The sequence below is a fragment of the Pinus tabuliformis genome, chromosome 7 (assembly GCF_031772625.1).
Source record: "Pinus tabuliformis cultivar Carrire ecotype Pingquan chromosome 7, CPIR1, whole genome shotgun sequence".
In the NCBI taxonomy this organism is placed as follows: domain Eukaryota; kingdom Viridiplantae; phylum Streptophyta; class Pinopsida; order Pinales; family Pinaceae; genus Pinus; species Pinus tabuliformis.
The window spans coordinates 1,775,541,330-1,775,569,168 of NC_142293.1; the positions used below are offsets into that span (position 1 = coordinate 1,775,541,330).

General features: G+C 36.3%; 2 protein-coding genes across 2 annotated transcripts; both read right to left on the minus strand.

Moving 5' to 3' along the window:
- Positions 1 to 476: 476 nt before the first annotated feature.
- Positions 477 to 2,849, minus strand: LOC149255448 (uncharacterized). Its single transcript, XM_089457232.1, has 4 exons — positions 2,110 to 2,849; positions 1,422 to 2,000; positions 1,161 to 1,242; positions 477 to 949 (listed from the first exon to the last, which is right to left on the minus strand). Exons 1-3 carry the CDS (start codon positions 2,239 to 2,241, stop codon positions 1,228 to 1,230), a joined length of 726 nt encoding a protein of 241 aa, XP_089313358.1. The 5' UTR covers positions 2,242 to 2,849; the 3' UTR covers positions 477 to 949; positions 1,161 to 1,227.
- Positions 2,850 to 3,023: 174 nt separating this feature from the next.
- On the minus strand, positions 3,024 to 4,387 carry LOC149255449 (uncharacterized). Its single transcript, XM_089457233.1, has 2 exons — positions 3,720 to 4,387; positions 3,024 to 3,631 (listed from the first exon to the last, which is right to left on the minus strand). The coding sequence occupies exons 1-2, from the start codon at positions 3,738 to 3,740 to the stop codon at positions 3,296 to 3,298; spliced, it is 357 nt and encodes a 118-aa protein (XP_089313359.1). The 5' UTR covers positions 3,741 to 4,387; the 3' UTR covers positions 3,024 to 3,295.
- Positions 4,388 to 27,839: the final 23,452 nt, after the last annotated feature.

The window sequence follows — 27,839 nt, forward strand, 5'->3', positions numbered from 1 at the left end:
AGTTTAGAGGGTATAGAATTTGGAAGATACGAAAAAGAAAATCCAACATTTTAAAAGTTTTGAGTCATTGTAAGCTTAGCTGAGACTTAGACCAACATACATGTTTAAGTTATGATTGAATCAATTTTTACTGTAAACTTAGCATCAATAGTTGAGTCATGATTAAGTTAAGGTTGAGGTCGTAAGTGAGGAGAAGTGTTAGAAATAGTAATTACTCAAGCAAATAGAATCTAATATTAGAAGTTAAGTCAAGTTTGAGTTTGCATGAGGTAAAATCTGCATAAATCTATATATAATAAGTTTGGTGTTTATATACATATGATTGGGACATTGTGAAAGACAAAAAGAAAAAGAAAAAATTATGAATAGACATTTTTAAACTTATGTATCTTGTTTATCTCTCCTCTAACCAACCAATTTTACTCATAATATTTATGAATTAACAAATTATAAAATATGTTGATTTATCTCTAGCTCTGAGCAACAAATTTACTCATAATATTTGTGAATTACCCAAATATAAAATACACTGACATTGAAACTTTTGCACTCATCACCCTACATCAATAGTTATTTCCCATCGCTTCTTAAACAATTTCACTATCAATAGATCAAGAAGAGATAGAGAAGGCAAATGATGAAGCAAATTCGTGACTGTCCTTTAGCGTTTGAGCTGCTACGCAATAAATACATAGATTTTTCTTCTCCCGTGGAAACTGTTGAGCCAGCTTAGGGAAAGGAAGCGCTCCATTTATATTCAGAAGATGGCCCACCTTCACCTTCACTCTCTGGCCAGAAGTCCAAACCGCATTTGTAGCAGTCTAGGTTTGCGAGGGACCCACTTTCATTATCAAGATCTTCGGTCATTGTCTGGGCCAATGTGTCGCACTCCTCTCTTAAATTCTCTTCAACCATGCTCAGCGACCGCTCGTTGGCAATCCACCTCCACCTGCCAATAGTTTGATAAAACATTTTTGACAAAGTCCAATTACTAAACAGAGTTTGATAAATTTATTTTCACCCGCCTCCACTTCAAAGCAAACCAATATCGACATTTCTTCGTTCTTAAACATTCATAATCTTTTATATAAAGGAAAGCGTTTGCATATAAAAAATTATAAACATCACTATTATTAACATTAAAGTGTAAACATCCTCACCTGCTAAATGCAAATTTCGACGGATCAATTGCCCAACAGCAGATGATGGAGTATCTCAGTATAACTACTATTGCTTGTAAAACTGTAAAATGGGGTAAAATTTGGTTTAGTGAGATAGACATAACGTGATTAGAATTGGTAATCAAAATTAACTCAACTGGATTGTAAGTTCGCGACATCACACGGGCGCAGACGCCCATTGGATGTTCCTAACCTATATACATACATTAATGGAGATAATGATGTTAAAGGCATTCATACCTGTTGTACTGATGACTCATTCTTTTGAAACACGGGAGCCGTTTCATCCCCTCGACCTGCAAACAATTCTCTCAACAAATCTATATTACTGCTCTCTTCATACGTTTCTGCTTGAAGCTGCTTCAACCGTAGGTATCTCTTACAGTTACTCACCACAAATTCCTCCATTTCAGCTTCATACAACAATCTCCAACAAGGGCGATATTCATCCCCCACCTGCATCCTCGTATCAATCTGAAGATATTCATAACCTAGATCTGGTGCTAAATCTAATGTCAAGTGCACTTTTTCAAGCATCTGGGTGGCACGAGTTGTCGGCACATCGACGACAAATATATTATCCTTGACTTTGGTGGAAAACTTATCAAAATCTGGACCAATATAAATTACTCTTATCTGCATTTCATCTATCATCTCTTCAATGATGGACCCCAGCCTCCCCGTGACAAGGATGAGGGTGTTTGGTGGAAGAGGAGATAGATGGAATTGCTCTCCTAGTCTATTAGTAAGCAGGCCATCAAGTTCCAATAAAAGACTCTTTTCTATGTTCTCCTTTTCAACCCTGGAGATTGACAAATCCTGAAAGAAAAATGTGAAGTTGTTATGGTCCATATTTATTATAAAAGTTAACATAATGCATGCACTAATAATGTTGGTATCAATCAATAATGATGGGTGGCATCATCACCTGCCCTGAAATAACAGTAAAGGACCATGATCCACCTCCATCTCTCTGAATTTCTGCCCACCTGTCCACCAACTGTTTGCTTCCCTCGATGCGCACAACTTGTAATCTGTTCATCTTTACCACGTGGTCCATAGATTTTCCTTCTAGCTTGATGCACCCACTCAAATCTAGACTTTGCAATGAGGTTAAGCAATGGAAATCTAAAGGGAGTTTCTCTAAATTTTTGCAGCCATTCAAATCTAGAATTTGCAAGGAGTTTAGGCGATGGAAATCTAAAGGGAGTTTCTCTAAATTTCTGCAGCCATTAGAATGTAGAATTTGCAAGGAGGAGAGGCAGTGGAAGTCATTGCATAGCTCTCTAAGCTCGTCGCAACATCCAAGATCCAACACCTCCAAATTTTTGAGTTGACCAAAACTTTCCGGAAGCTTCTGTAGTGATTCACAGTATATAAAGAGCAGCACTTTTAGACATGCTAATTGACCAAACCGATCTGGAAGCTTCTTTAGCCTTTGACAACCTTGAAATGAAAGATGTGTGATAAAGGAGAGGTTGCAAAGCCCATCGGGTAGTTCAGTTAGAGTCGAACACCCTGACACACCAAAGGCTCGCAATAGCTTCAACTCACCAATGCCTTCAGGAATGCTTTCTAGCCCTTCACAACCATCTAAATTTAATTTAACAAGGCGTGTTAAGTTTCCTACGCAGGGAGGAAGATTTAAGAGGCTTGAGCAACCTGACAAATTCAATAATGTCAATGATGAAAGTTTCTCGGCACTGTCTAGAATTGCCTCTAAATTCCAGCAACCATCTAGATGGAGTTCTCGCAGGGAACTCAAGGATCCGAAATCAACCGGCAACTCAGTCAAACCTGAACAACAGTCCATTTTCAATATCCTTAAAACTGAAGCTTTGAAATTGAATCCGGCAGCTTCGTAATAAATCTGCAGTTTGAAAGAGATAGCTCATGCAACCCTTTTACTTGATCTCCCAGCTTTTCTGGCAGATTTTTCAACCAAGGAAAGTTGAGCAATCGTAGTATTCTCAAATGTTCAAGTTGTTGAAGATCATTGGAATACATTTGAAAGGCATGGGAAAGTGATGTTCCATCAAATTCCATGTGCCTCAAACTTGAAGGCATCTGCAAGTTATGCAACTGATACGTCACAATCGTATGATTCATTAAAACTAGTAAAACAATTTCTTACGTAGATTCAATTTTTCAGGAAAAATGAATGGGGAAATAGCATCACTTGCCTTAGATAGCTTCAACTCATCATTGGGTTGATAACTGAGGTACCTCAATTTCTCTAACTTCGACACATCATCAAACGGAAGCTGCCGAACTTTCGCTTCAAAATATAGCAACTCCTTAATTGTTTCCCTGCACTCGCCCTCCACATTTGCCAGATCTCCAAGTCGAAGAACTCTCAATGATTTAGACATTAAGTCGAGTGTTGCTGCAGATATTTGCAAAGCATCTGTATTGTCACTTAACCAAATTCCTTTAATCCCTTCAACACCCTGCATCCCATTATAAAAGTATAGTTAAATTAAAATAAAAACGGAGACTGTATAAACAAACATGTATATCCGTTCATAGATTTGTTACCTTCGCTTCGAGGAACTCCATGAGTTTGCTTGCACTGGTGAATGCCAACCTCACTTCCTTTCCTTCTGACTTTTCCTTTGACTTTTCGCGAAGCAAGTTCTAAGATGACGTCGTGTACACTCGCAACGTGATTTGTGGTTCTTGTAACAAGTGCTCTGCTTTCTAACATTTCCAGTTCATCTTTTCCGACAATGTCTTCCCCTGTGTCCCAAGCCCATCCTTTGAAATATGAACAGAGGTCTAAAAATGGATCTTTACACTCAGGGGGAAGAGCATCATAGGCAAAGGTGTATCTCATCTCCTCAAAGGCCTCACTCGGCAATTTATTTTTCTGTACCACCAGTTTAGTATAAGCTTCCATTTTATTTTTGGCGCGACCAATGAATGGTGCTGTTAATGTTAACATGAGGGGAATTCCGCCACATCTGTGTATGATGTCATTGAATTGACTATCATTTATTCCATCCTTTATTTCCCTGTTTAAAATAATCAATGCTTCTTGATGCTGAATGCCCTCCATCTTATAGATTTTGGGTTCTGTACACGGCCTTGGGCATGCATTCTTCACATTTCGTTACGCGCAGTAAGGAGGAGCCTCACCTTTTTCGCTGTACTCATATCCTGTGGCAAAAGCTGTTTAAGCGCAGCTCCCTCCAAAACATTGTCAATATAAATGAATGCCTCAATTTTCTCTAGCCTTTCTCCCATCTTCAATAGATTATAATAACTATGAAATCAATATAACCATTCGTTATCAAGATTTTCATATAACAACCTTTTCAATACTTTAACTTCAAGTGAGATTTTAATAAGAATTTTATATCCTACAAGATTTTCATTAAGATATTTTGTGGGTTTACCAATTTTATTAATCATGTGATTGAATTTGGAAAGTTCATTTAAATGGCCTTTTTTATAGAGATTAACAACCCAAGACCTAAAAGGATTTGGCAGAAGCGAAATCTTGCCCTCTTATGGACCACTAGCAAGTCTTTCTAGGTGGTATGGTTTTCCTTGAATAATAATGATGAGTTAGCCTACATCATAAATAGCAACCAATTTTGATAACTAAGTAATGATAGGTTTTCCCACTATATAAATTAAAAAAAATGTAACAATGTGAGACCTCTACAGTATGAATAAAGAATACCAAGTAAATACAAGATCATTTCACAATTTCTCTTATAGAAATGCTTAGGATTTCGATAGTACTTATTATTAAGAGCTAAAAAGATGGTTAGTAGTTGAATCTTTGTTGAACATATATGACAGTTAATTTCATTTAAATGTCAAATGAACCCCAATGTAGAAGTTAACTACACTAAAGTTCATTACTCTTAATTACTCATGTTAATGTTTAAAACTAATGTCGCACGAATGCCATCTTGCTGAGTGTTATGTGAAGTTCATTTAAAATGGTGTGTCCCTATGATGAGTTGTTCTGGCCCATGCCACAATTACACGTTTCAAAGAAAGGACCCACACTCATGGTTCCTGCTTCACAGTTCCAATAAAATGCATCTTACCACAGTTTTGATAACCGGGGTAGAAATCTAGTTGGAACTTTGCAGAACCAGAAGGACGAATGGATATTGGTAACAAAGCTTCTAAAATCATGTAGACTAGGAAAATTAGAAAGCTAAGTATTATGGAAATTGTTTGTATTTTGTTTCGATTTAATCAAATTGCCAACAATTCACAGACCAATTCTCATCAGAGAGAAAATTTTTGGGAAGAGAGCATAACCATGGCTTTTAAACAATACATTATGGATACATGACTTGAGCATGATGTGGTTTTTGTACTTTATGTCACACCTCGTGGTGTGTACTACCACATCACACCTATTTTCCCAAAATTAGTGTGCATAAATCATGTATTGCAATTGTCATGGGTTGCTATTTTCAAGTGTCATGTCATCATTTTGCACATTATGCTCTCCATAATGGCTATTGCCAATTTAACTTAATTAAAACGTGTAAAGGGCTACATCGTTCAACTATTTAATAGCATTTACTATCAAGCATTGAATAAATATTATAAAAATATTTTGATTAATAGTATCTAAAAATATTTTCTGAAAAATAATGAGTAATAACTAAATGTCTAAATAATTTAGTTAATATGAAATATTATACTTTAACACAAGCATATAAAATAAATAAATATTAATATTAAAAAATAATAACATATTAATATTAAAAAAAAAAAAAAATTATACCATTTCTCCATTAAAACACTTTTTCATAAACAAAAATTATATATTTAAAATAATAATTAATTTTTTTATATTGTACTCAAAAACTTCTATAACTTTGATAAAAACATTTAGTCAACATATTTCTTAGTCTTTTCAATTTTCATTACAACTCTCGCATCATACTTCTCCATACTGGAGAAGCATTATGTTACACCCATCATAGATTTTCTTCGTAATGATGGATCCATTACGAAGAAAGAATGGGTAGATTTTGCTCTTGAGGCTTCATTATATGTGCCGATAAAATAGTGACAACTCGGGCCCACTTTTAACATGGAGTCCAGCTGTCCACAGCTACATGCGTATTGATGCGGGTCACTGGTCTCTTGTCTTTTCTCGACTGTGGAGTGCTGCCGGACTTTCAACGCTGAGGTGCGCTGTGTCGTGCTTTGGACAACTGGATAGAAAAACCACAGTAAAATGGTCGATCAATTATTATTGAGAAGAGTGGTTAGATTTGTATGTTGTCATTTGCCTTTGACTATGGATTATCCTTCATTAAAAATAGCTCAATTGTATTAAAAATAGTTATTATATTCGATTAAAAATAGCTCAATTGTACGTGAAAAGTGGCAATAAGTTGTGATTATGATATTCGAAGAAAATGTAGAGAAATCTTTGAAGTGTGGGGTATGAATGGAATAAAAGGAGATCCGGAAAAGATATGCTGATCCGTGGTGGTCCACATTGCAAGAAAGTCGGTATAGGGTTATGCTGATCCGTGGTGGTCCACATTGCAAGAAAGTCGGTATAGGGTTTTTCCAAAAGAAAGTGTGAATGGGGAGGGCAAGAGCTAACGAGCTTGTTATTGGGTATTAAATGCCTGGTTACATGTGCCCTCGATAGCTGGATAACACAAGCACGCAGTGACTAGATTAAAAAAATGAATGGCGTGTGTGTTATCAGGCTACCGAGGATACATGTAGCCGAGCATTTAATGCCCAATAGCAGGCTCGTTAACTCTCCCCGAATGGGGAGTGGGGAAGTAAGATTAATTGAATTAAAAGAAATTAATTGAATGGCACTTCGGTTGTCGTCCACAAGAAATAATTGAATTAAAAAAGAAAGGATGTGTTGATCCGTGGTCGGCCACAAAAGAAAGATCTTCCCATGTGAAGAAATCATGAACAACAGGAAATTAAAGAAAGTGTGAAAAAGAAGTTTGTGGGAGTGGGATGTAAGAATTTAAAGTTTATGTTTATTGTGGTGTGATTTTTAAAGTGGGATGGCGGGAAATTAAAGAAAGTGTGAAAAAGAAGTTTGTGGGAGTGGGATGTAAGAATTTAAAGTTTATGTTTATTGTGGTGTGATTTTTAAAGTGGGATGGAAAGTAAACGTGAAAAATTGGTAATATGTTGGATTTCTATTTTCTTATTTTATTATAAAAATATTTTTTTTTTTCCATTTTGCAATTTTAATATGTAATTATATTCTTGATATGTTCGAATTCAAAGATGTGGGTCATTAATTTTTAATTATATTCCTCATATGCTTAAATTCAATTATATATAGTGATCTTAATTATAATATATAAAGAAAGTGTGAAATTCTAGGCTGTGGAGTATGAATGGCATAAAAAGTAGATCTCAAAAAAAAACAAAAAATCTATTGAGATGTTGTGGGATAGGAATTGAATAAAAGCAAATATGGAAAACAAAGATGTGTTGTGTTGTGGGAATAAATTGATTAAAAAGAGATATTTAAAAATTGATCACTCATTTGGGGTATGCATCTAAGATTTCAGATTTGTTTTTATTCCATTCATAGTTTATGGTCAAGAAAATTTTCTCACTTCCCTAGATGTAATATTTAGTTTTAGAAAGGATTCAACATGGTTTTAGAGGGACTAAATCTCTTCTAGTGCAAACTTTTTTTACAATGCAAAATTTGGAAAAAGACATTGCATCTCTCTCTCTATATATATAATAATTATTGTTTAAATTGTATTTTTTAGTGTTATATAGAGTATATAACTAAAAATTGTACTTCCAAAATCTTTATTAGCTTTGAGGGAAAATTGACAAAAAAATATAACTAAAAAGGAACGAAAATGTAAAATAATTTAACTACTTCAAACATTTTATCCATAAAAAAAAATAAAAATAAAAAGTATTTGGGCCAATTACTTTATATAGCTTAATATGAATTCTAATTAATATTATATCTTAATATATGGTTGAATATGGATGAAAATCAGTTAAATATTTAGAAATTGAAGAAAAGACTAATCATTTTAAACTAGTATAAAAGAAAATTTTATTAAAATAAGGTTAACTTGATTGTTAACACATAATAAGGAAAAAAATCTAAAAATATATATAGTTAATTTAAGTTAAGTTCTCATCCCTACTATTTGAAATATGGAAACTGAAAAATATAAACATAAAAGAATGATTGTGGTTTGGAAACAACAAAAGAATCAAAATAATATGCATGTGATGATACATTGTTATCTATATATGAAAATGTAAGACATCAAAAGCTAAAACACATGTCATCATGAAGATTTGAGTAGTTCACATGGGTAATTCAAATAATATATAATTATATTAAGAATGCTTTAAAACACTACTTAAAAAATAATACAAAGTTAAGACATCTTTAAAATAAAAGTACATCAATATTGTAAATGTAATTTAATGCATCTCTTAATTCTATAAATTATATAAGAATTATATAAATAAATCATGAAATATAATAAATTGATAAAACTAAAGAAATTGTGAAAAAATTAAAATTCCATTGTTTGAATGTGGAAATGAGGAGTGGGGGCATAACAATTTGAGACTTTTAATTCTTATTAAGTGATTTTTAACACAAATATCATATGTGGCATGTTTTTTTAAATTGAAAACACTAGTAATTTTTAAAATGGTTAATATTATCAATTAATTATGGATAGCAACAGTTTATTATTTATATTTGAGGATGGATTTTTTTCTATTTTTAGATATTAATACAATTTGTAATTATATTTATAGTATGTTGAGTGGATACTTTAATATATTAATATGTATATATAATTTAATTTGGTCCAAAATTGTGTGGGAATTTCTTGGAATAGTAAGTTTGAGCTTTGTGATCTATACAATTGGATTATTCCAAATATTTTTTAGAATGTTGAATTCATTTATACCTCCAAAAATACATTTTAAATGGTAAAAATCCATGATCTTACTAAACTTTTCATCATTACATTTAAAGAAAAACATTAAAAACCTTAATAATTTAACTACTACTAAATTGAGATCCATAACCGTACATCTAATTAAAAAATATTGAAATTCAGTTACATTTAGAAATCAAAAATGAATCGAAGGAGTTGAGAGGTACATATTGTATATGCTTTACTCGACAAAAAAACAAAAAACAAAAAAAAAACAAAAAACAAAAAAACAAAAAACAAAAAAAAAAAAACAAAAAAACAAAAGAAAAAACAAAAAACAACCTGGATCTACTGAATAGTCCCATAATCATTTGGTTAAAAACAAAAAAAGGTACATATTATATATGCTTTACTAAACAAAAACAAAAACAAAAACAAAACAAACAAAAAACCAACCTAGTTCTACTAAATAGTCTCATAATGATTGGGTTAAAAACAAAATAATAATAATAATGAAATGCGAAGAAATTGAATCAAATAAAAAAATAGTGTTTATCGGCATACATCCATATTTTTAGTGTATCAGAATCATGCTTTTAGGGTATCACAAAATGCCAAGTGATAATTCTGGGGAAATATGAAGAAAATGGAAGGAAATTTTTAACTATGAATAAAATAAAAAGAAATCTTTGAAATTCTTTGTATTGGATTGATAGTTTATATCAACTCTCACATGTATTTTTTTTCTTATATCTTCTTCTATTATATATTTTTTTAATTGCATGTTTTTTTTATATTTTCTTCTATTATATTTTTTTTAATTCCATTTATCCCCACAGCCAAAAATTTATCTGCACTTTCTTTATATGGTTATTATGATTATTAAATATCACTTTTATATAGATTTTTTTTAATTACATGTAAATATTTTTTAATATTATGCATTTCATTCCTACCAGACAACATCTCAACACCATTTTTTCTCAAAACTCTTTTATTTATATCCACAATTAGAAATTTCTTCACACTCTTTATATATCATTATAATGATTCAATATCACTTTTATATATAATTAAATTACTTTTATATATAATTAAATTTTCTTTAAAATATTATGAATATAATTACAAATTAAAATAGAAAAGAAAAATAATATTTTCATATTCAAATTATAAAATAGGAATCCAAGCATGCTTCTCCATAATTACAACACAGAAATCCAACCCTGCTTTAATAATTACAGCACATCCAACAATGCTTTTCAATAATTAATAGACTATACTAACCGATTTGGAATTTTGTGTTGGCATAAATAATTAATAGACCATATCACCTGATTTGGCGTTTTCTGATAGCCTAAAAATATGGACATTGGTGTAAGGAACACAAATAAAAACTCATTTTTTTCCATTATTTAAAAAATAAAAAACAATACTCATTTTTAATAAGAATTTTTTCACACTTTTTCTTTATAACTTATTTTCTCTATTTCCATGTAATAGAGTTTCAATTTTTTAATTAGATGTAATTATGAGTATGGATTTTCCATGTAATAGAGTTTCAATTTTTTAATTAGATGTAATTATGAGTATGGATTTTAACATAATAGTACTTGGAGTTAATGTTTATATCTTATATATGTAATGTTGATTTATGAACTATTGGTGATGGTTGAGAAATTTTCTCAACCTTTCCTTTTAAATTAAGAATTAATTAGATCTGAGAAACTCTATATATTAAAGTAATCTAATGTAAACTGGGTGTGTGTTGAACCATACACCTTTGTGTGAAATATATGAGTGCTTTCAACCATTTTTAACTTGGTATTGGAACCCGTATGGGCCTGGACTTGGCCCTAGCCCAAGGGCATAGGGAGATTGTAATTTGTCGCTGGGTATTTTACATATTTTACAGTAGTGTGTTGGGTTTGTGATATGTGAAGTCTGGAATGATGGTAACTAGAGCGCGTGCACCATGTGTGGGAATCTCAGGTCGGTTGATCTTATTTATGTGTTGCAGGTCTCTTGTCAGGTGCTCTGTCTGGAACTTTAATTGTTGGCATTTCATTCGATCATATGATTTCCTAGTGGCGATACAGAGAACCGAGATCTCATTGCTAGACTTGAACTTCGACAGGAGTCGAGTTTGGAATTTGATGGAGATACAAATCGATGTCTACTTCAGGCATAGTTGACAAGTACGAAGAATGCGTTCTCCATGCAATTTTGTTTTTTGTTAATTAAGCTCATGACCTGCGTGTCGGCGATCTACAAGAGGGGTCGTATAGTGGAGAGTTGTAGCACTTGTACCTGCGAGAGACATCAGAAAATCTTTGTTGAACGACATAGTTTTGAGATTCGAGAAAAAAATTCATTAGATCAAGTTTTGAAAGCTTCCAAGTAGTTTTCTACTGTCTGGAAACCTTGCAAATCTTGAACTTGTGCGGTTCATCTTGAGATTCAAAATTTTGTTCTCTCTATATTTTCTTAATCATATTTCCCAAGAATTAATACGATATAGTTGGTATAGCAAAGAATGGAGGCTATTAAGCACGGTAAAGACAAACACGAGGTTCTATCATAAGCCCAAGAATCGGCCATGGATATGGCAACCAACATGTTCTAAAGATGGTGTGAAAATTCATTTTATGCAAAGATTGTGCTAACTATACCAGAGGCTTCGAAGGGTAGAGCTATGGCGTTGTGTCATAAGGAAAATTGAAGGAATCAAGTGCAGTGAAAAGGCTCAACATGGATGGTTGTCCAAATGGCATGGTAGTTGTAGATCTAGGAAAGGATCCCTCATTTGTTGAAGACGTGGGAGTGGTCTTCTAATGAGGTTATGCAATGGCTTGGGATGTTGTTTAGTAATTTTCTTTGCGAGGCCTTTGATTCACGAATTCAGGAGTCGAACTCGGGAATCCAACTTGCCAACTACACCTTTACGAGGGTTATGAGGCAACTTGATGAAGCCTATATTGATAAGTTGTAAACCGGTTAAAAATGATTGTGTATTTTGTTGTTTATGGGTGGTTTCAATAAATTTATGTAATGTAAGCATTAAGAGGGGAACTTGGAGTGAATGATTGTGTATTTTGTTGTTTATGGGTGGTTTCAATAAATTTATGTAATGTAAGCATTAAGAGGGGAACTTGGAGTTAATGCTTACATCCAGTATTTGTAATGTTGGTTTATGAGTTGTTGGTGATGGTTGAGAAATTCTCTCAACCTATCCTTCTAAACTAAGAATCAGTTAGATTTGAGAAACTCTATATATTAGAGTAATCTCTTAATGTAAACCAGGTGTGTGTTGACGCATACACCTTTGTGTGAAATATATGAGTGATTTCAACCATTTTTAACTGAAGTATGGGTAATTAAAGGGTATCATATGGAAACATATACAATTTAAATTCCACATGTTGTTTCAAGCAGATTTGGAAATTGAAGGCCCCATTAAAAAATATTTTATTTGCTTGGTTGGTCTGGCATAACAAGACACTTTGAAAGCGGGGAGTCCAAGGTCCAGGAAGCTACCCTCTCTATCGAGATGCTTTGGAGACTAATCTACACCTCTACCTGGAATGTCTGATTTCCCTTCAATTATAACACATGTTTTTCCACTTTTTACACAATCCTTTTAGAACTTTTCTCTCTATTGAACAGTGTATTCAATGGTGGATCGAAAGAGGGGGTAAACATAAATCCAATACCCTATTTATACTCTCCGAGATTTGGTAGGCTAGGAACCCATACATACTTGAGAGAAGCCATGTAAACATCCTACAAATTTGCATTAACATAGGGAGGTGAATGGAAAATCTCACAAACAGGATGCATGTGGTCAAGGACTTACTTCATCGATCCATTGCCCCAAACATCTTATTCCTTGCAGGCTACTGTGTTCAAGGACTTACTTCATCAATCCATTACCCCAGACATCTTATTCCCTGCTGGCTACTTCGATGGAATAGCACAAGAAGGCAGAGATGGTTGTGGCATATGGATCATATTTTGCAACAGAACACATTATAAAGTATCTTGGCATGGAGGGGATGGCACAAATTCGAGAGCGGAGACCCTAGCCCTTTGGGGACTCCTCTGGTTTGCCAATAGATTGTCTTTGGACACGATCCACATATATGGAGATTCAAAAATCTCATTGATGGAGTGTCCCGTTGAATGCCTTTTCCTCCACCTGGAGGTTTGGATCAACCACATTGACTATCTTACACAGTCCTTCCACCATATATCCTTTCAGCATATCTACAGGGAGTCAAAATCCATGGCAAATAGTTTATCCAAACAGGGCTTAGAGGATGAGTCAGGCTTCATATGATGCAGGAGCATCCAGCTCCGAAGAGACGGAAGGCAGTTGACTGTCTCATGGAGAGGGAACAAGGACAGGCCAAAGATTATATGCATCACTGGACAGGTCATTAGACTTGTTATTGTTGTTTTCTTTTTATTATTATTTGTTTCATTTCCCAGAAGGTCGTTAGAGACCATAGAATTATAATTGTAAGTTGTTTTAGCTTAGAAGATAAATAACAGTTAGTTAACATTTTTGTAAAAAGAAACTGGCTGGCGGTTGTCAAAGTTCTGGTTGGACAGTTCAACCGAAAAAGGGAAGCAGTTATGCTCTCCATGTATTAAAAACAGAGAGAAAAGAAATGAAGGGGGAGAACCTCCGGCACAAGACAGAAAAGATACAGTAAATGAAACCTCTGTAATACAAGCAATCACAAACATTTACTTTTTCCAACTAATGAACCATTATTTGTTATTCTGTACATTTTCATATTCTCCTATATGTTTTAGAACGCATTTGAAATGATAACACTACAAAGCTGTAACAGAACATGAGAAGATAAACAGTTACTGCTACAGAGTCATTTTCCAGCAACAAAAGTGAAGAATCAACTAACGGCCGCAGACAGTGTCGCTATAGACAACCATACCCAGTAAACAAAGGGGAGAACCATTCAACCGTCGCAATAAGAACCAGGTACCGAACTTGTTTCATTCTATTTACAAATTAACATAAATACAGAACGCAAGGAAGAGAAAATAGTTTAGCATCCATCGTTATTACAAACCCAGTACATTACAAAACCTCCTGAGCAAACAGCGTTCGGCCAAAGACAAATTTATTTTCAAAGCATAGCGTTCAAATTATTACAACAGAGCAGGGCTATCCAAGCCACAGACGCAATGAAACACAGTCAAATTACGACTTAAGTATCGTAGTTAAAACAGAACCAGAACAAGATTCTCGAACCCTCTATAACCTGACCATCAAACTACTGTCGGGAAAAGATCCTACCCATTTAGGAGACAGGTGGGATTCGAAGATTGGGAGCGAACAAACCCTCGGCGGCCAACCATCTCAACGGCCTGCAAAGAAAGTGAGCAAGGGTTAGAATAGAACAAGGAAAACGTAAGAAAAAAAACATAACAGGCGGAGAGAGCCATGGAATCCACAGGGCTTACCCATAATTGACAAAGTGACACAGCAGTACCGAAACAAATAGACCAAGCCTGAGACAAGGGACAAAAACCGTAAGGAACTATAGCAGAAGAAGATGCAGAGTGAAGCATAGAGCTATTGTTACCTTGGAGGCAGAGATTAACGCATCGAACCGGAAGCGCCAGAGTTAAAGAAACCCTGTCACAGTTGCAAACAATTAGATACCAAAGCTGAGAACCAAACCGTGTGACGGAAAATGCTCACAAGAATTACCAACCGACAATCGCACAGAATAGGGGAGCAATAGGGTTAACCTTTGTATGTAAATTCATGCACACAACAGAGGAGCCGAAGGCGCCGGCAACCATAATGGAGTAACGCTTAACCACAAGCACAGTAACCCATCCGAAAACCACAACAGAGCAGCATACAGATGAACAGTTAACCTCCGGGAAGACAACACCTCAACAGAGCAGAGCTCAAAAACAAACACTGCGAAATGGCAAAGTGACATAAAAACCGAGCAGTAGGGTTTTAGCAAAAGGCGGGAGCAATAGACCGATAGAACCGACAGGTGACAACCCTCAACCGGAGAGGAGGGACAGAAATTAAAACTCACAGATTGCAACCGATACAGAGAATTAACATCATTACACTTGGACGTGATAGTCAAGTTAAACCGAGTTGATCGCCGAAGGGTCGAGAGGGCCTGTAAGTGTTGGCATGGTTACAACTTTACACGTCAGGCTTCCACACATTCGCAAACGTCGGGGGCTGGGCCATCAAAAGTGGTATCAGAGGAGGTTGCCGAGTAGGAACAAATGGAGGTTGGAAGAAGAGGAAGAGGGAGAGGAAGAGTGGTCCGGAGGGTAGCAGAAGAGGGACTCCGTGAGGAGATCCGCATCTTGCGAGAACGATTGGAAGCAGTAGAAGCGGGGGAAAGGAGAAACCCAGCAGATGACAGTGATGAAGATGTGGCAGAACCAGAAGATGAGTTTGAGGGGGTAACACCGGAATTCCGGTTATTGAAGTCAGTTTTGTTGTCCAGTCATAAGCCAAAGCATGAGCTATCTACTTATGACGGAAGTCTGTCTGCAGACGTGTTACTGGATTGGTTAAGTGAAGTAAATAAATATTTTGAGTTTGAGGAAACCAGTGAGGACAAACAGGTGAAGTTCGCCGCCACCAAGCTGAAAGGACATGCGTCCTTGTGGTGGGACAGCATTCAGGCGGAGAGGAAGAGGCTACACAAACAGCCTATAAAGAAATGGGCCAGAATGGAGGCAAAACTGAAGGAAAAATTTCTGCCGAAAGATTATCAGATTATGTTGTACAGACAGGTGCAGAACTTGAAACAAAGAGGGATGACTGTTAAGGAATTTACGGAGGAATTTTATAAGTTGAATTTGCGAGCAGGGTATGTGGAAGATACCCCAGAAAAAATAGCCAGATTTGTGAATGGTTTGAGGGGGGAAATACTGGATGAAATCGGTATCCTCTCACCCCGAACGTTGGATGAAGCTTACCAGTTTGCACTGAAGGCAGAGGAGAAAATTAACCGGAGGCAAAATGCCAGGAGAGGAGGTGGAACTAGTAGGGGGAAAGGTAAGGTTTTTGGTAGAGGTAGAGGTGCAGGTTCAAGCGAAGAAGGCAGCAGTTCTAAGCCTGCTGGCACAGCAGAAAAGGACAATAGCACTAGAGGAGGACGACCAGCTCAGCGAGGGCGAGGAAATGGTCGGGGCAGGGGAACTGTCCAGTGCTATCGTTGCCACAAGTTGGGACACAAGTCGTATGACTGTCCCGAAGGTGAACCGGTAGGTGGAAGAGGAGCTTATGTTGCTCAGCCAGAGGATGTTGAGGCAACACCTCAAGAAGCGGAGAACGCACCAGAGACAGGTGAAGCCTTGGTGTTGAATAAGGTGTTGTTAAAACCAGCAAAAGAAGTTGCAGAACCAGATCAGCGAAAGGCTTTGTTCCGAACTATTTGCAAGTCACAGGGTAAGTGCTGCAAACTGATCATTGACAGTGGAAGTACCGACAATTTAGTGGCTGTGGAGATGGTGGAGAAGCTGGGATTAAAAAAATTGAAGCACCCCACCCCCTACAAAGTGTCATGGCTGCAGAAAGGACATCAGCTGTTAGTTGATGAACAGTGTGAGGTGGAGTTTCAGATAGGCAGGTATAAGGATAAAATTCTCTGCGATGTTATGCCAATGGATGTCTGTCACATACTGCTAGGACGACCTTGGCAGTTTGACAGAAGTGCAGTTCATGACGGAAAAACCAATTGTTATAAGTTTGTCAAAGATGGGATCAAGCACACGCTTGTACCCATCAAAGAGGAAAGTGCAGCTGAAACCAGTGGGGTGAAAGCATTGCTGATGGGCGGAAAGGAATTTATAAAACAGATTGAGGACAGTGAAGTAAATTTTGTTGTCATAAGAAGACCAAAGGCAGTGATATTGCATACACAGATTTCAGATTTGCCCGAAGAAATTCAAAAGATGTTGCAGGAATTTGGAGACATCGTGGTGGATGACCTTCCAGATGAACTGCCACCCAGGAGAGGTATTAGTCACTGCATTGACTTTATACCAGGGGCAAGTCTGCCAAATAAAGCAGCTTATCGTATGAGCCCTAAGGACCATGAAGAAATCAGGAAACAGGTCCAGGAGTTGTTGGACAAAGGACTGATTAGAGAAAGCATGAGCCCCTGCGCGGTACCAACCGTTTTGGCTCCAAAGAAAGGAGGAGAATGGCGAATGTGCACGGATTCCAGAGCCATTAACAAAATTACTGTTAGGTACAGGTTTCCCTTACCAAGAATGGACGATATGATGGACTGTTTGAGTGGGGCGGCTTATTTCTCGAAGATTGACTTAAAGAGTGGATATCATCAGATCCGAATTCGGGAAGGAGATGAATGGAAGACAGCTTTCAAGACGAATGAAGGCTTATATGAGTGGTTGGTGATGCCATTTGGGTTGAGCAACGCTCCCAGCACGTTCATGCGCCTGATGAATGAGGTACTGAAGGAATTCAATGGTAAGTTCGTAATAGTTTACCTGGACGACATTCTGATTTTTAGTAAGACTAAAGAGGAACATTTCAGGCATATACGAAGTGTGTTGAGGAAGCTGCAGCAAAACAAGCTGTTGATTAATCTGAAAAAGTGTACCTTTTTTCAGCGGGAATTAGTGTATTTGGGTTTTGTAACTGCGGAAAATGAACTGAAGATGGACCCAGAAAAGGTGGCAGCTATGGTTAGCTGGCCTCCCTCGAAAAGTTTATTTGAAGTCCGAAGTTTCCATGGGATAGCAAGTTTTTATAGGAAATTTATCAGGAATTTCAGCGAGATCTACGCACCTATGCTGGATACGATCAAGAAGGAAAACCAGCCTTTTCACTGGACCAAAGCAGCAGAAAGTAGTTTTCAGATTTTGAAGAAGAAGATTACCGAAAGACCGATATTGAGGCTACCTGACTTCAACAAACTTTTTCAAGTTCGTTGCGATGCCAGTGGTACAGCCATTGGGGCAGTACTTAGTCAGGAGGACAGACCAGTCGCTTATTTCAGTGAAAAGCTGAACGAGAGTAGGTGGAAATACTCAACCTATGACAAAGAGTTCTACGCAATTATACAAGCATTAAAGCACTGGAGACATTATCTGTTAGGTAATGAGTTTGTTTTATTTACGGATAACTCTGCATTGCAGTACATTATGCAGCAACATAAATTGAACCATAAGCATGCAGCCTGGGTTGAGTACCTGCAGAATTTCACGTTTGTACTAAAACATATTAGTGGGCAAGCAAACAAGGTGGCAGATGCGCTGAGTAGAAGGACCTTACTCTTACAGGAAAGCACGATGCAGGTTTTGGGCTTTGAGCACCTAAAGGAGATGTATCAAACAGATACCGATTTTAAGGAGGCCTATGAGGCTTGCCAAAACCCTCTGTTGAGAAACAACAGCATGTGGTTGGACTATAATCTACAGGAAGGATTGTTGTTTAAGGGAGGACAGTTATGTATTCCCAACTGTTCTATGCGAGAGAACATTATTCAGGAAAAACACAGTGGGGGTCTGGCTGGACACTTTGGTATAGACAAGACGATTGCTCAGGTACGGCATTTCTATTTTTGGCCAAAATTGCAGCGGGATGTGCAAAGGTACGTGAGTAGATGCAAAGTTTGTCAACTAGCAAAGGGTCACAGTCAGAATACAGGTCTTTATTTACCATTACCCATTCCGAACCGACCATGGGACTCCGTCAGCATGGATTTTGTTCTGGGTTTGCCTAAGACACAGCGGGGTTTCGATTCAGTGATGGTTGTGGTAGATCGATTTTCCAAGATGGCGCACTTTGTACCTTGCAAGAAGACCAGTGATGCTACCTATATAGCACATTTGTTTTTCACTGAGATTGTTCGACTACATGGACTCCCAAGGTCCATCATCTCCGACAGGGACGTAAAGTTCACCGGTCATTTTTGGCGAACCCTGTGGAAGAAATTGAACACCCAGTTACAGTTCAGCTCCGCTTATCATCCGCAGACTGATGGCCAAACGGAAGTTGTAAACAGAAGTCTGGGAAACTTGCTTCGGAGTTTAACAGGTGAAAATTCCCGGACGTGGGATCGTGTACTGGCTCAGGCAGAATTCGCATATAACGATTCACCTAATCGCAGCACCGGTTATAGTCCTTTCCAAATTTTGTACGGTATGCATCCACGCGGAGTGCATGAGTTACGAGATTTGGGGAAGCTCGAAAAACGAAGTGCTGATGGGGAAGAATTCGCCCAAGCAATGAGCAACTTACATGAGCAGGTCAAGTTGAAATTGCAGGACAGCAGTCAAAGGTATAAACAGCGAGCTGATTCAAGGCGACGGGAAGTTCAGTTCAACGTTGGAGATGAAGTCCTTGCGTATTTACGTAAGGAGCGGTTTCCAAAACGGGAGTACAACAAGTTAAAATATAAAAAGATCGGTCCCTGCAAGATCATTCGAAAATTCTCTGCAAATGCCTATGAGCTACAATTGCCACCAGGGATCGGTATTTCTCCCATTTTTAACGTGGCAGATCTGTTTCCTTATGTCGCTGATTCGGAAGACAATACAACAGCAGAACCACCGCGGGACACCAGTTATGAAGAAAGTTCATGGATGAGACAGATGCCAATGGCACCACCCCTTGAGATCGAAAGGATTCTGGACACACAGGTAGCTAGGCGCACACGCAGAAAGGAATATCTGCGGTATTTGGTCAAGTGGAAGAACCGTCCAATAGAGGACAGTTCGTGGCTTAACGCAACGCAGATACAGAAAGCAGGCTATTCTGTCGACGACCTCATGGAACGGAGCCATGACTTTTTGCCACCCCGGGAGCCTGATGCAGGAGCATCCAGCTCCGAAGAGACGGAAGGCAGTTGACTGTCTCATGGAGAGGGAACAAGGACAGGCCAAAGATTATATGCATCGCTGGACAGGTCATTAGACTTGTTATTGTTGTTTTCTTTTTATTATTATTTGTTTCATTTCCCAGAAGGTCGTTAGAGACCATAGAATTATAATTGTAAGTTGTTTTAGCTTAGAAGATAAATAACAGTTAGTTAACATTTTTGTAAAAAGAAACTGGCTGGCGGTTGTCAAAGTTCTGGTTGGACAGTTCAACCGAAAAGGGAAGCAGTTATGCTCTCCATGTATTAAAAACAGAGAGAAAAGAAATGAAGGGGGAGAACCTCCGGCACAAGAAAGAAAAGATACAGTAAATGAAACCTCTGTAATACAAGCAATCACAAACATTTACTTTTGCCAACTAATGAACCATTATTTGTTATTCTGTACATTTTCATATTCTCCTATATGTTTTAGAACGCATTTGAAATGATAACACTACAAAGTTGTAACAGAACATGAGAAGATAAACAGTTACTGCTACAGAGTCATTTTCCAGCAACAAAAGTGAAGAATCAACTAACGGCCGCAGACAGTGTCGCTACAGACAACCATACCCAGTAAACAAAGGGGAGAACCATTCAACCGTCGCAATAAGAACCAGGTACTGAACTTGTTTCATTCTATTTACAAATTAACATAAATACAGAACGCAAGGAAGAGAAAATAGTTTAGCATCCATCGTTATTACAAACCCAGTACATTACAAAACCTCCTGAGCAAACAGGGTTCGACCAAAGACAAATTTATTTTCAAAGCATAGCATTCAAATTATTACAACAGAGCAGGGCTATCCAAGCCACAGACGCAGAATGAAACACAGTCAAATTACGACTTAAGTATCGTAGTTAAAACAGAACCAGAACAAGATTCTCGAACCCTCTATAACCTGACCATCAAACTACTGTCGGGAAAAGATCCCACCCATTTAGGAGACAGGCGGTATTCGAAGATTGGGAGCGAACAAACCCTCGGAGGCCAACCATCTCAACGACCTGCAAAGAAAGTGAGCAAGGGTTAGAATAGAACAAGGAAAACGTAAGAAAAAAAACATAACAGGCGGAGAGATCCATGGAATCCACAGGGCTTACCCATAATTGACAAAGTGACACAGCAGTACCGAAACAAATAGACCAAGCCTGAGACAAGGGACAAAAACCGTAAGGAACTGTAGCAGAAGAAGATGCAGAGTGAAGCATAGAGCTATTGTTACCTTGGAGGCAGAGATTAACGCATCGAACCGGAAGCGCCAGAGTTAAAGAAACCCTGTCACAGTTGCAAACAATTAGATACCAAAGCTGAGAACCAAACCGTGTGACGGAAAACGCTCACAAGAATTACCAACTGACAATCGCACAGAATAGGGGAGCAACAAGGTTAACCTTTGTATGTAAATTCATGCACACAGCAGAGGAGCCGAAGGCGCCGGCAACCATAACGGAGTAACGCTCAACCACGAGCACAGTAACCCATCCGAAAACCACAACAGAGCAGCATACAGGTGAACAGTTAACCTCCAGGAAGACAACACCTCAACAGAGCAGAGCTCAAAAACAAACACTGCGAAATGGCAAAGTGACATAAAAACCGAGGAGTAGGGTTTTAGCAAAAGGCGGGAGCAATAGACCGATAGAACCGACAGGTGGCAACCCTCAACCGGAGAGGAGGGACAGAAATTAAAACTCACAAATTGCAACCGATACGGAGAATTAACATCATTACACTTGGACGTGACAGTCAAGTTAAACCGAGTTGATCGTCGAAGGGTCGAGAGGGCCTGTAAGTGTTGGCGTGGTTACAACTTTACACGTCAGGCTTCCACACGTTCGCAAACGTCGGGGGCTGGGCCATCATCATACATTACAGGTTCATGGAGGAAAATGTGACTAGCGAGGAGGGCATGGTCCAACTTCCCTTCATGAGTTTCATGTCTACTTTTGATTAACATGCTTGAACTTTTTCTGACCTTTGCGTTTATGTTTTTGATGAATATATTAGTGTATATGGACTTTGTGCTATGGGAACAAATGGATGTCATTTTTCATTATGTTAGTATTAGAATAGACACTCTATATGTATCTGAAATGTTATTAGAATTTTACTGAAAAACATACTGGGACATAATATACACCCGAATGTTTCCATCTGGATTCTTTTTTTATAAGATATCATATGTGGAAATAGGGAGTGGTAACCTAGGAATATAATACTTTGTGTTGCACTTTTATGAAATTGGGAATAGGGAGTGAGAACCTAAGAATTTAGTACTTTGTGCTGCACTTTTATGAAATTATGAAATGTATTAAGAACGTAGGGGAATGAGAGATGAACAAGTGAGAAATTATTTTGTCTGATTGTGGGAAGAGGCAGTGGGGACACAAGAATTTAATAATTGAAATTCTTTTTTGCTGCACTTTCAAAGTTAATAATTGAAATTTCATGGCTTGTTTTATACAGTTGGATGGAAAATAAACCTAATATTTCAAAGCAGGTGGTATGGTCAATTAATTATTGAGAAGCATGGTTAGATTTCCGTGTGTTCATTTGGGTTAGAAAATATTTTTATTTTTTATTTTAATTTTAATTTATCATTATATTTAAAAAGAATATGTATTTAAAGTAGTTCAAATTAATTAAAAGAAATTTAATTATAAATAAAAAGTGATAATGAGTTATCATAATGATATATAAAGAAAGTGTATAGAAATATTCTTCGTTGTGGGTATGAATGGAACAAAGGAACTATGTGAAAAAATAAGTGTCAAATAAGAAGTGTTGACTTGTTGTGGGGTATAAATGCATATTATTTAAGGATGTAATCACGTGTAATTAAATAAAACTCAATTATATATAATAAAAAATGGTATTTTTAATTATCCCAATAAATGTAGAGAAATTCATGGATGTGAGGTAGAATGGAATAAAGGAGTTATGAAAAAAAGATATGTTGAGATGTTGTGGGGTTTAATGGTATAAAAGGAGATATAAGAAAATATGTTAGGGATAATGTGGGTATGAATCCAAAATAAAGAGATTCAAATATTATTTTTTATTCCATTCACAATTCACAACTGATAATTTCTTTCCATTTTCTTCATACCTCATAATTGTGATAACTCATTGTAACTAAATTGCAAGTATTAAATTCCTATTTTCCCACTTTTTAATGCTATGAACAAAATTATTTTTATATTTCCTTTCATCTTATGAATTGCTATAATTCATATAGCTATGGATATGGCATATTATAAATGTAATTATATATTGTAATGATGTATGAAAATGAATTAAATATTAAGGAATTGAAGAGAATGATTGATCATTTCAAATTTACTATAAAAGAAGATTTTATCAAAATGGAATCAACTTAATAAAAGCTAGCATATAATAATATTGTGTTTAGGAAAAAATCTCTTACTATAAAAAAATTATTTACTTTGTTAATTCAAATTAATTTGGCATTCTTAGTATTTGAAATAAGGAGATAGAAAAACATAAACATAAAAGAGCATTCATTCTTAATTTGTAAACATCAGGAAGATGACCATAAGGTGTAAGTGATGATACATTTCCATACTTGTAAAAAAAGAAAGACATTGTATTATGAAAATTTTAGTAGTTCAAAAAGTTTTTCGAGTGTGTTGTAAGTTTCAACCTTGCACAAATAATTCTTGCAAACAAATTATTAGTAAAATAAAAAAGATACAATCGAAAACACACAAATTTACACAAATATTTTATCCTAGAAACACAAATTCGGGAAACCAACAAGTTTTTTTTATTATTATATTTTATGTATAGTATTCCATTACATCTTACCAAATATGAACCACCAATCCAACCAAAACCATGGTAAAAACCACCATGTGTCATAAAATCATAGGGAAAACCACCATGTGATAGAAAACCTCTTTTAGCAAAACTGTGGGCAGAAAACCACAAAAAATGGATGTATAAAGCTACCCAGAAAAATTCTTTTGGGGCGCCTCCTTGAACCCCATGCAGGAGGGCTCCTGCCTCCTTGCATACCCCCCAACATGGCGAGGCTAAAAAACTAACTCCTTTCTTCATGGTGCATATAAGTCATGCAAAGAATATAAGGCATACCCAACATTTAGTATGTAGTTGTATTAATAAGGTTTTAGAACACTAACAAAAATAAGTATGGCAAGTTGAGACATCTTTGAAATAAAGGACATCAACATTGTAATTGTAATGTTTTGCATTCTTGGTTCTATAGATTGTACAAGTTCCGTCTAGATGTAAACACAAATATTTTATTCTAATCTAACATTCATAATACTTTGTTAGACTTTCAAAGTTATTATTGGTTGTGATGTAATGGTTGATCAATTATTAATGAACAATGGCTAAATTCCCTATATTGTCATTTGACCTCGATAATTAATTACATAGCACTAATAATGCTGACAACTCATGGCCACTTTTCACGTGCAACCTCATGATCATTCACATGTTTAATGAAACATTGTATTAACAATAATTTATTTGTATGGTCTATTTTCATTTCTCAAAACAAGGTTATTGCAAGAAATTATCCCCTATGGCCAAGGTTTAAAACCTTAACAGAATGGGCACAATAAACTCAAGACACTAGCACAAAAATGCATGCAAACAAGGTAATTACTAATCTACTAGACATGAGACCTACTTATAGGTTTGATTATTGTAGTAAATCCTTTTTCCTCTTCTCTCCTTGTTTCCCATGATAATCCAGGTGGATATTGGTGGCCACCCACCTATTCTACATGGACCCCACCATTGTTTCTTTCAATTTTTCAATTTCCTTAATTGTAGCACAATTTACTATTTTTGGCAGTTTTCGAATCTTGAACTTTTGGAGCCGTTTTGAGGCCCTAAACAACGTTTTTTTGTGAAAATCACCAGTGGAAAATATAATATGTTGTCAGCAGTTGTATTCCTCGGATAGATCTTTCTAACGAGGTATCATATGCGTCAAACAAAGATCGTATGCCAAAGTTAAGACCCCGGGTAGATGATGTACCAATTTACCCCAACAGGGCCCATGGTTTGGTGTTTCATCTCATACGGTTAGGATTTTGGATGTTTGGGGTTTTTCATTACTTCTCAATGATAAATAGGTCTTGAAGCCTCATTGTAACACAATTCAGAGGCATGTAGCCACCACATCTCTTCTTAGAGATAAGTTACCATCACTCGAGCTCGTCTTATTTCCATTTTGTTTGTAAGCATATTTCAGTATTTGATATTAATGAAATGAAGTGTTATTTATGATGCATCTTTCTAATTATGGTTATATCTGTAATTTGTTGCATTCTTGTTTAAATTCGGATCACATGAAATTCAGGCCTACAACCAACATAGGTGGAAAACAACCAAGCAATAGAGAGTCAAAGCATACATATATCTATTAGCTTAGTTCAATCAAATATTAAAGCATAGAAAAGAAATTCATTGCATACAACAATAAGATTTGCAAAAAATGTGTTTATTTATTATTTAATCCACAATGTTGGTACATACACATACACATGCTCCTTGTCACATGCATTGAACATAATCATCTTTCAAATTCCTCTTTCATGGCCCTCTTAATGTCGCGTCCTTTGGTCTTCCACTCCAATATGATGAAGAATCAATCATGATATAGGGGAGGGATAAACAAGACAAGGAAACTAGGGTTTTATGAGGAGAAATGCTTAAAGCACGCAAGAAGACTCGCTTGGATCATGGAAAATTTGCTAGAGCAAAGATACTTATGGAAAGAAATGGTTTTTTCATAGCCATGGCATCCTTTTATACCACCAAATATTGGTTTGGGTGGTTAAGGTACAAGCTACAACATGTGACTTTCAATCTAACTCATAAACCCCACCTTAAGATATGAGAAAATGTGCACATTTAATCCTTTTTTTTTAATCTAGACTAGATTGTAATATTTTTTTTCATCCACCTTAACAATTTGAGAATGGAAAAAGTGAAGTAAACGACTCACATTACCATTTTTTATGGTGGGACCCAGTTTGGAAAATTAGGGTTTGAAACATTTTGGGAGCAGGTTGAGGTGTCAAATGAAATTTTTTTGGGGTAAAACTTTGTCGCTTAAGAGTCACACCATTTTGTGTTATTTTACACACATAAACCTTCCCAATAGTGCAAATATCACCTTAATCAAATTACGCATACAAAATTTATGCCACTAAGAAGTTGACCTTCTTGTTTTAATCACCATATTTCAAGAGGATGCCATGTCAACCCATAATATCCATGGAAAAGAGGCTAGCCACGTTATCATGATGAACAAGACTTTATAAGAGTCAATATTGTAACTCTAATTAAAATTTGAAGTGATCTAGGTGGATATTGGTGGCCACCTACCTATTCCACTAGTTTAAAACATATTTCTCCTTCTTGGTAGTTTTTCTACAAATTTTCATGTTTTGAACTTATGGGGCCATTTTTAATCCCTCAATGACCTTCTTTTGATGTGGTGGGGTCTAAGCGATATCCATAGGGTTTGGCCTGGGCCCAGTCAAAATGTGTACTTATTGGCAAGAAATTTCAACAAGATATTGGGCATGCCAAACAGAGACCGTATGCAAAAGTTAAGACTTTGGGAAGTTGACATACCAACTAATCCCATCAAGGCCCACAAACCTTTTGGTTTTTCATCTCCCAAGTTTAGGCTTTTGGATGTTTAGGGTTTCCTAATTTTTGCTTATGTTAAAGAGGGACTTTCAACGTCATTGTAAGGGGATTTGATGAATTCACGTAGCCACTGCATCTTTTCTCAGAGATAAGCTACCATCATTTGAGAAAGTTTGTTACATTTCGCATTTTTATAGTTTCAACACATTCCATTTATTAATATAACTCAAGTTTTACCATATATTTATGTTTTTGTTATAAATTTGTGTTTTCATTTCACTCCCTTCAGAAATCTAGATGAGTGGTATTAAAGTGGTTTGCTTTTTATTTGTTTCTTTGTGCATGTCCCCAACGAGGCCAAGGTATAAGGTGTTGGGACTTGAACTACTTAATCCTTTACAAGATCATCCTCACCGACCCCGACGACCTCCCATGACGGAAGAAAAGAAAGATGAGAGATCAATAAATCTTATTAAATTGTTAATTGAGAAAACCCTCACATGACAAAGAAATGAGATGATGGATAAATTTTCCCAGATCCTTGGACATTTTCCAACAACTAAAGCATCTTCGTCAAGCGGCCCCTTTGGAGGCATCACCCCCTTCAAGGTACATTTTAGTTTTGATATTCTTGTGTTTGAAGGATAGATAGATGCAGATGCTCTAGGAAAATGGTTAAATATGTTATAAGGGTGTTTTTCTACCACAATTATTTTGATAGATAAAAGAATACCTTTGCGCTCTTTAAGGATGTCCCACATGTAACAGATTGGTGGAAGACTTACCGTGAATAAAAGGCCACATAGGAGTCTGCAATGTTTGTGTTTGTGCCTATTTGGGGCTCTTTTAGGGATGTTATTAAGGAACAACATTACCTTGTTTGAAGTTACAATGACCAGTACATGAGATAGACAACACTGCAGTAGGAGAGGGACCAAATATTGCTAAGAGTTCGCAAACATCTTCCATACCTTGTACACCAACTTGGGTATCAAATACTCTGAGTGACATATGGTGCTCAAGTACTACAGTGGTATGCATTGATACATCTGAATGAAAATTAGGTTCCTATATATCCCTTGTCTGGGCATGGCGTATAGATATGCTTTCAAAATCGAAAATAAATTTAAAGAAGAAGAAATACTTTGGATTTGTGAATTCCTCATAGCAAGAGCAA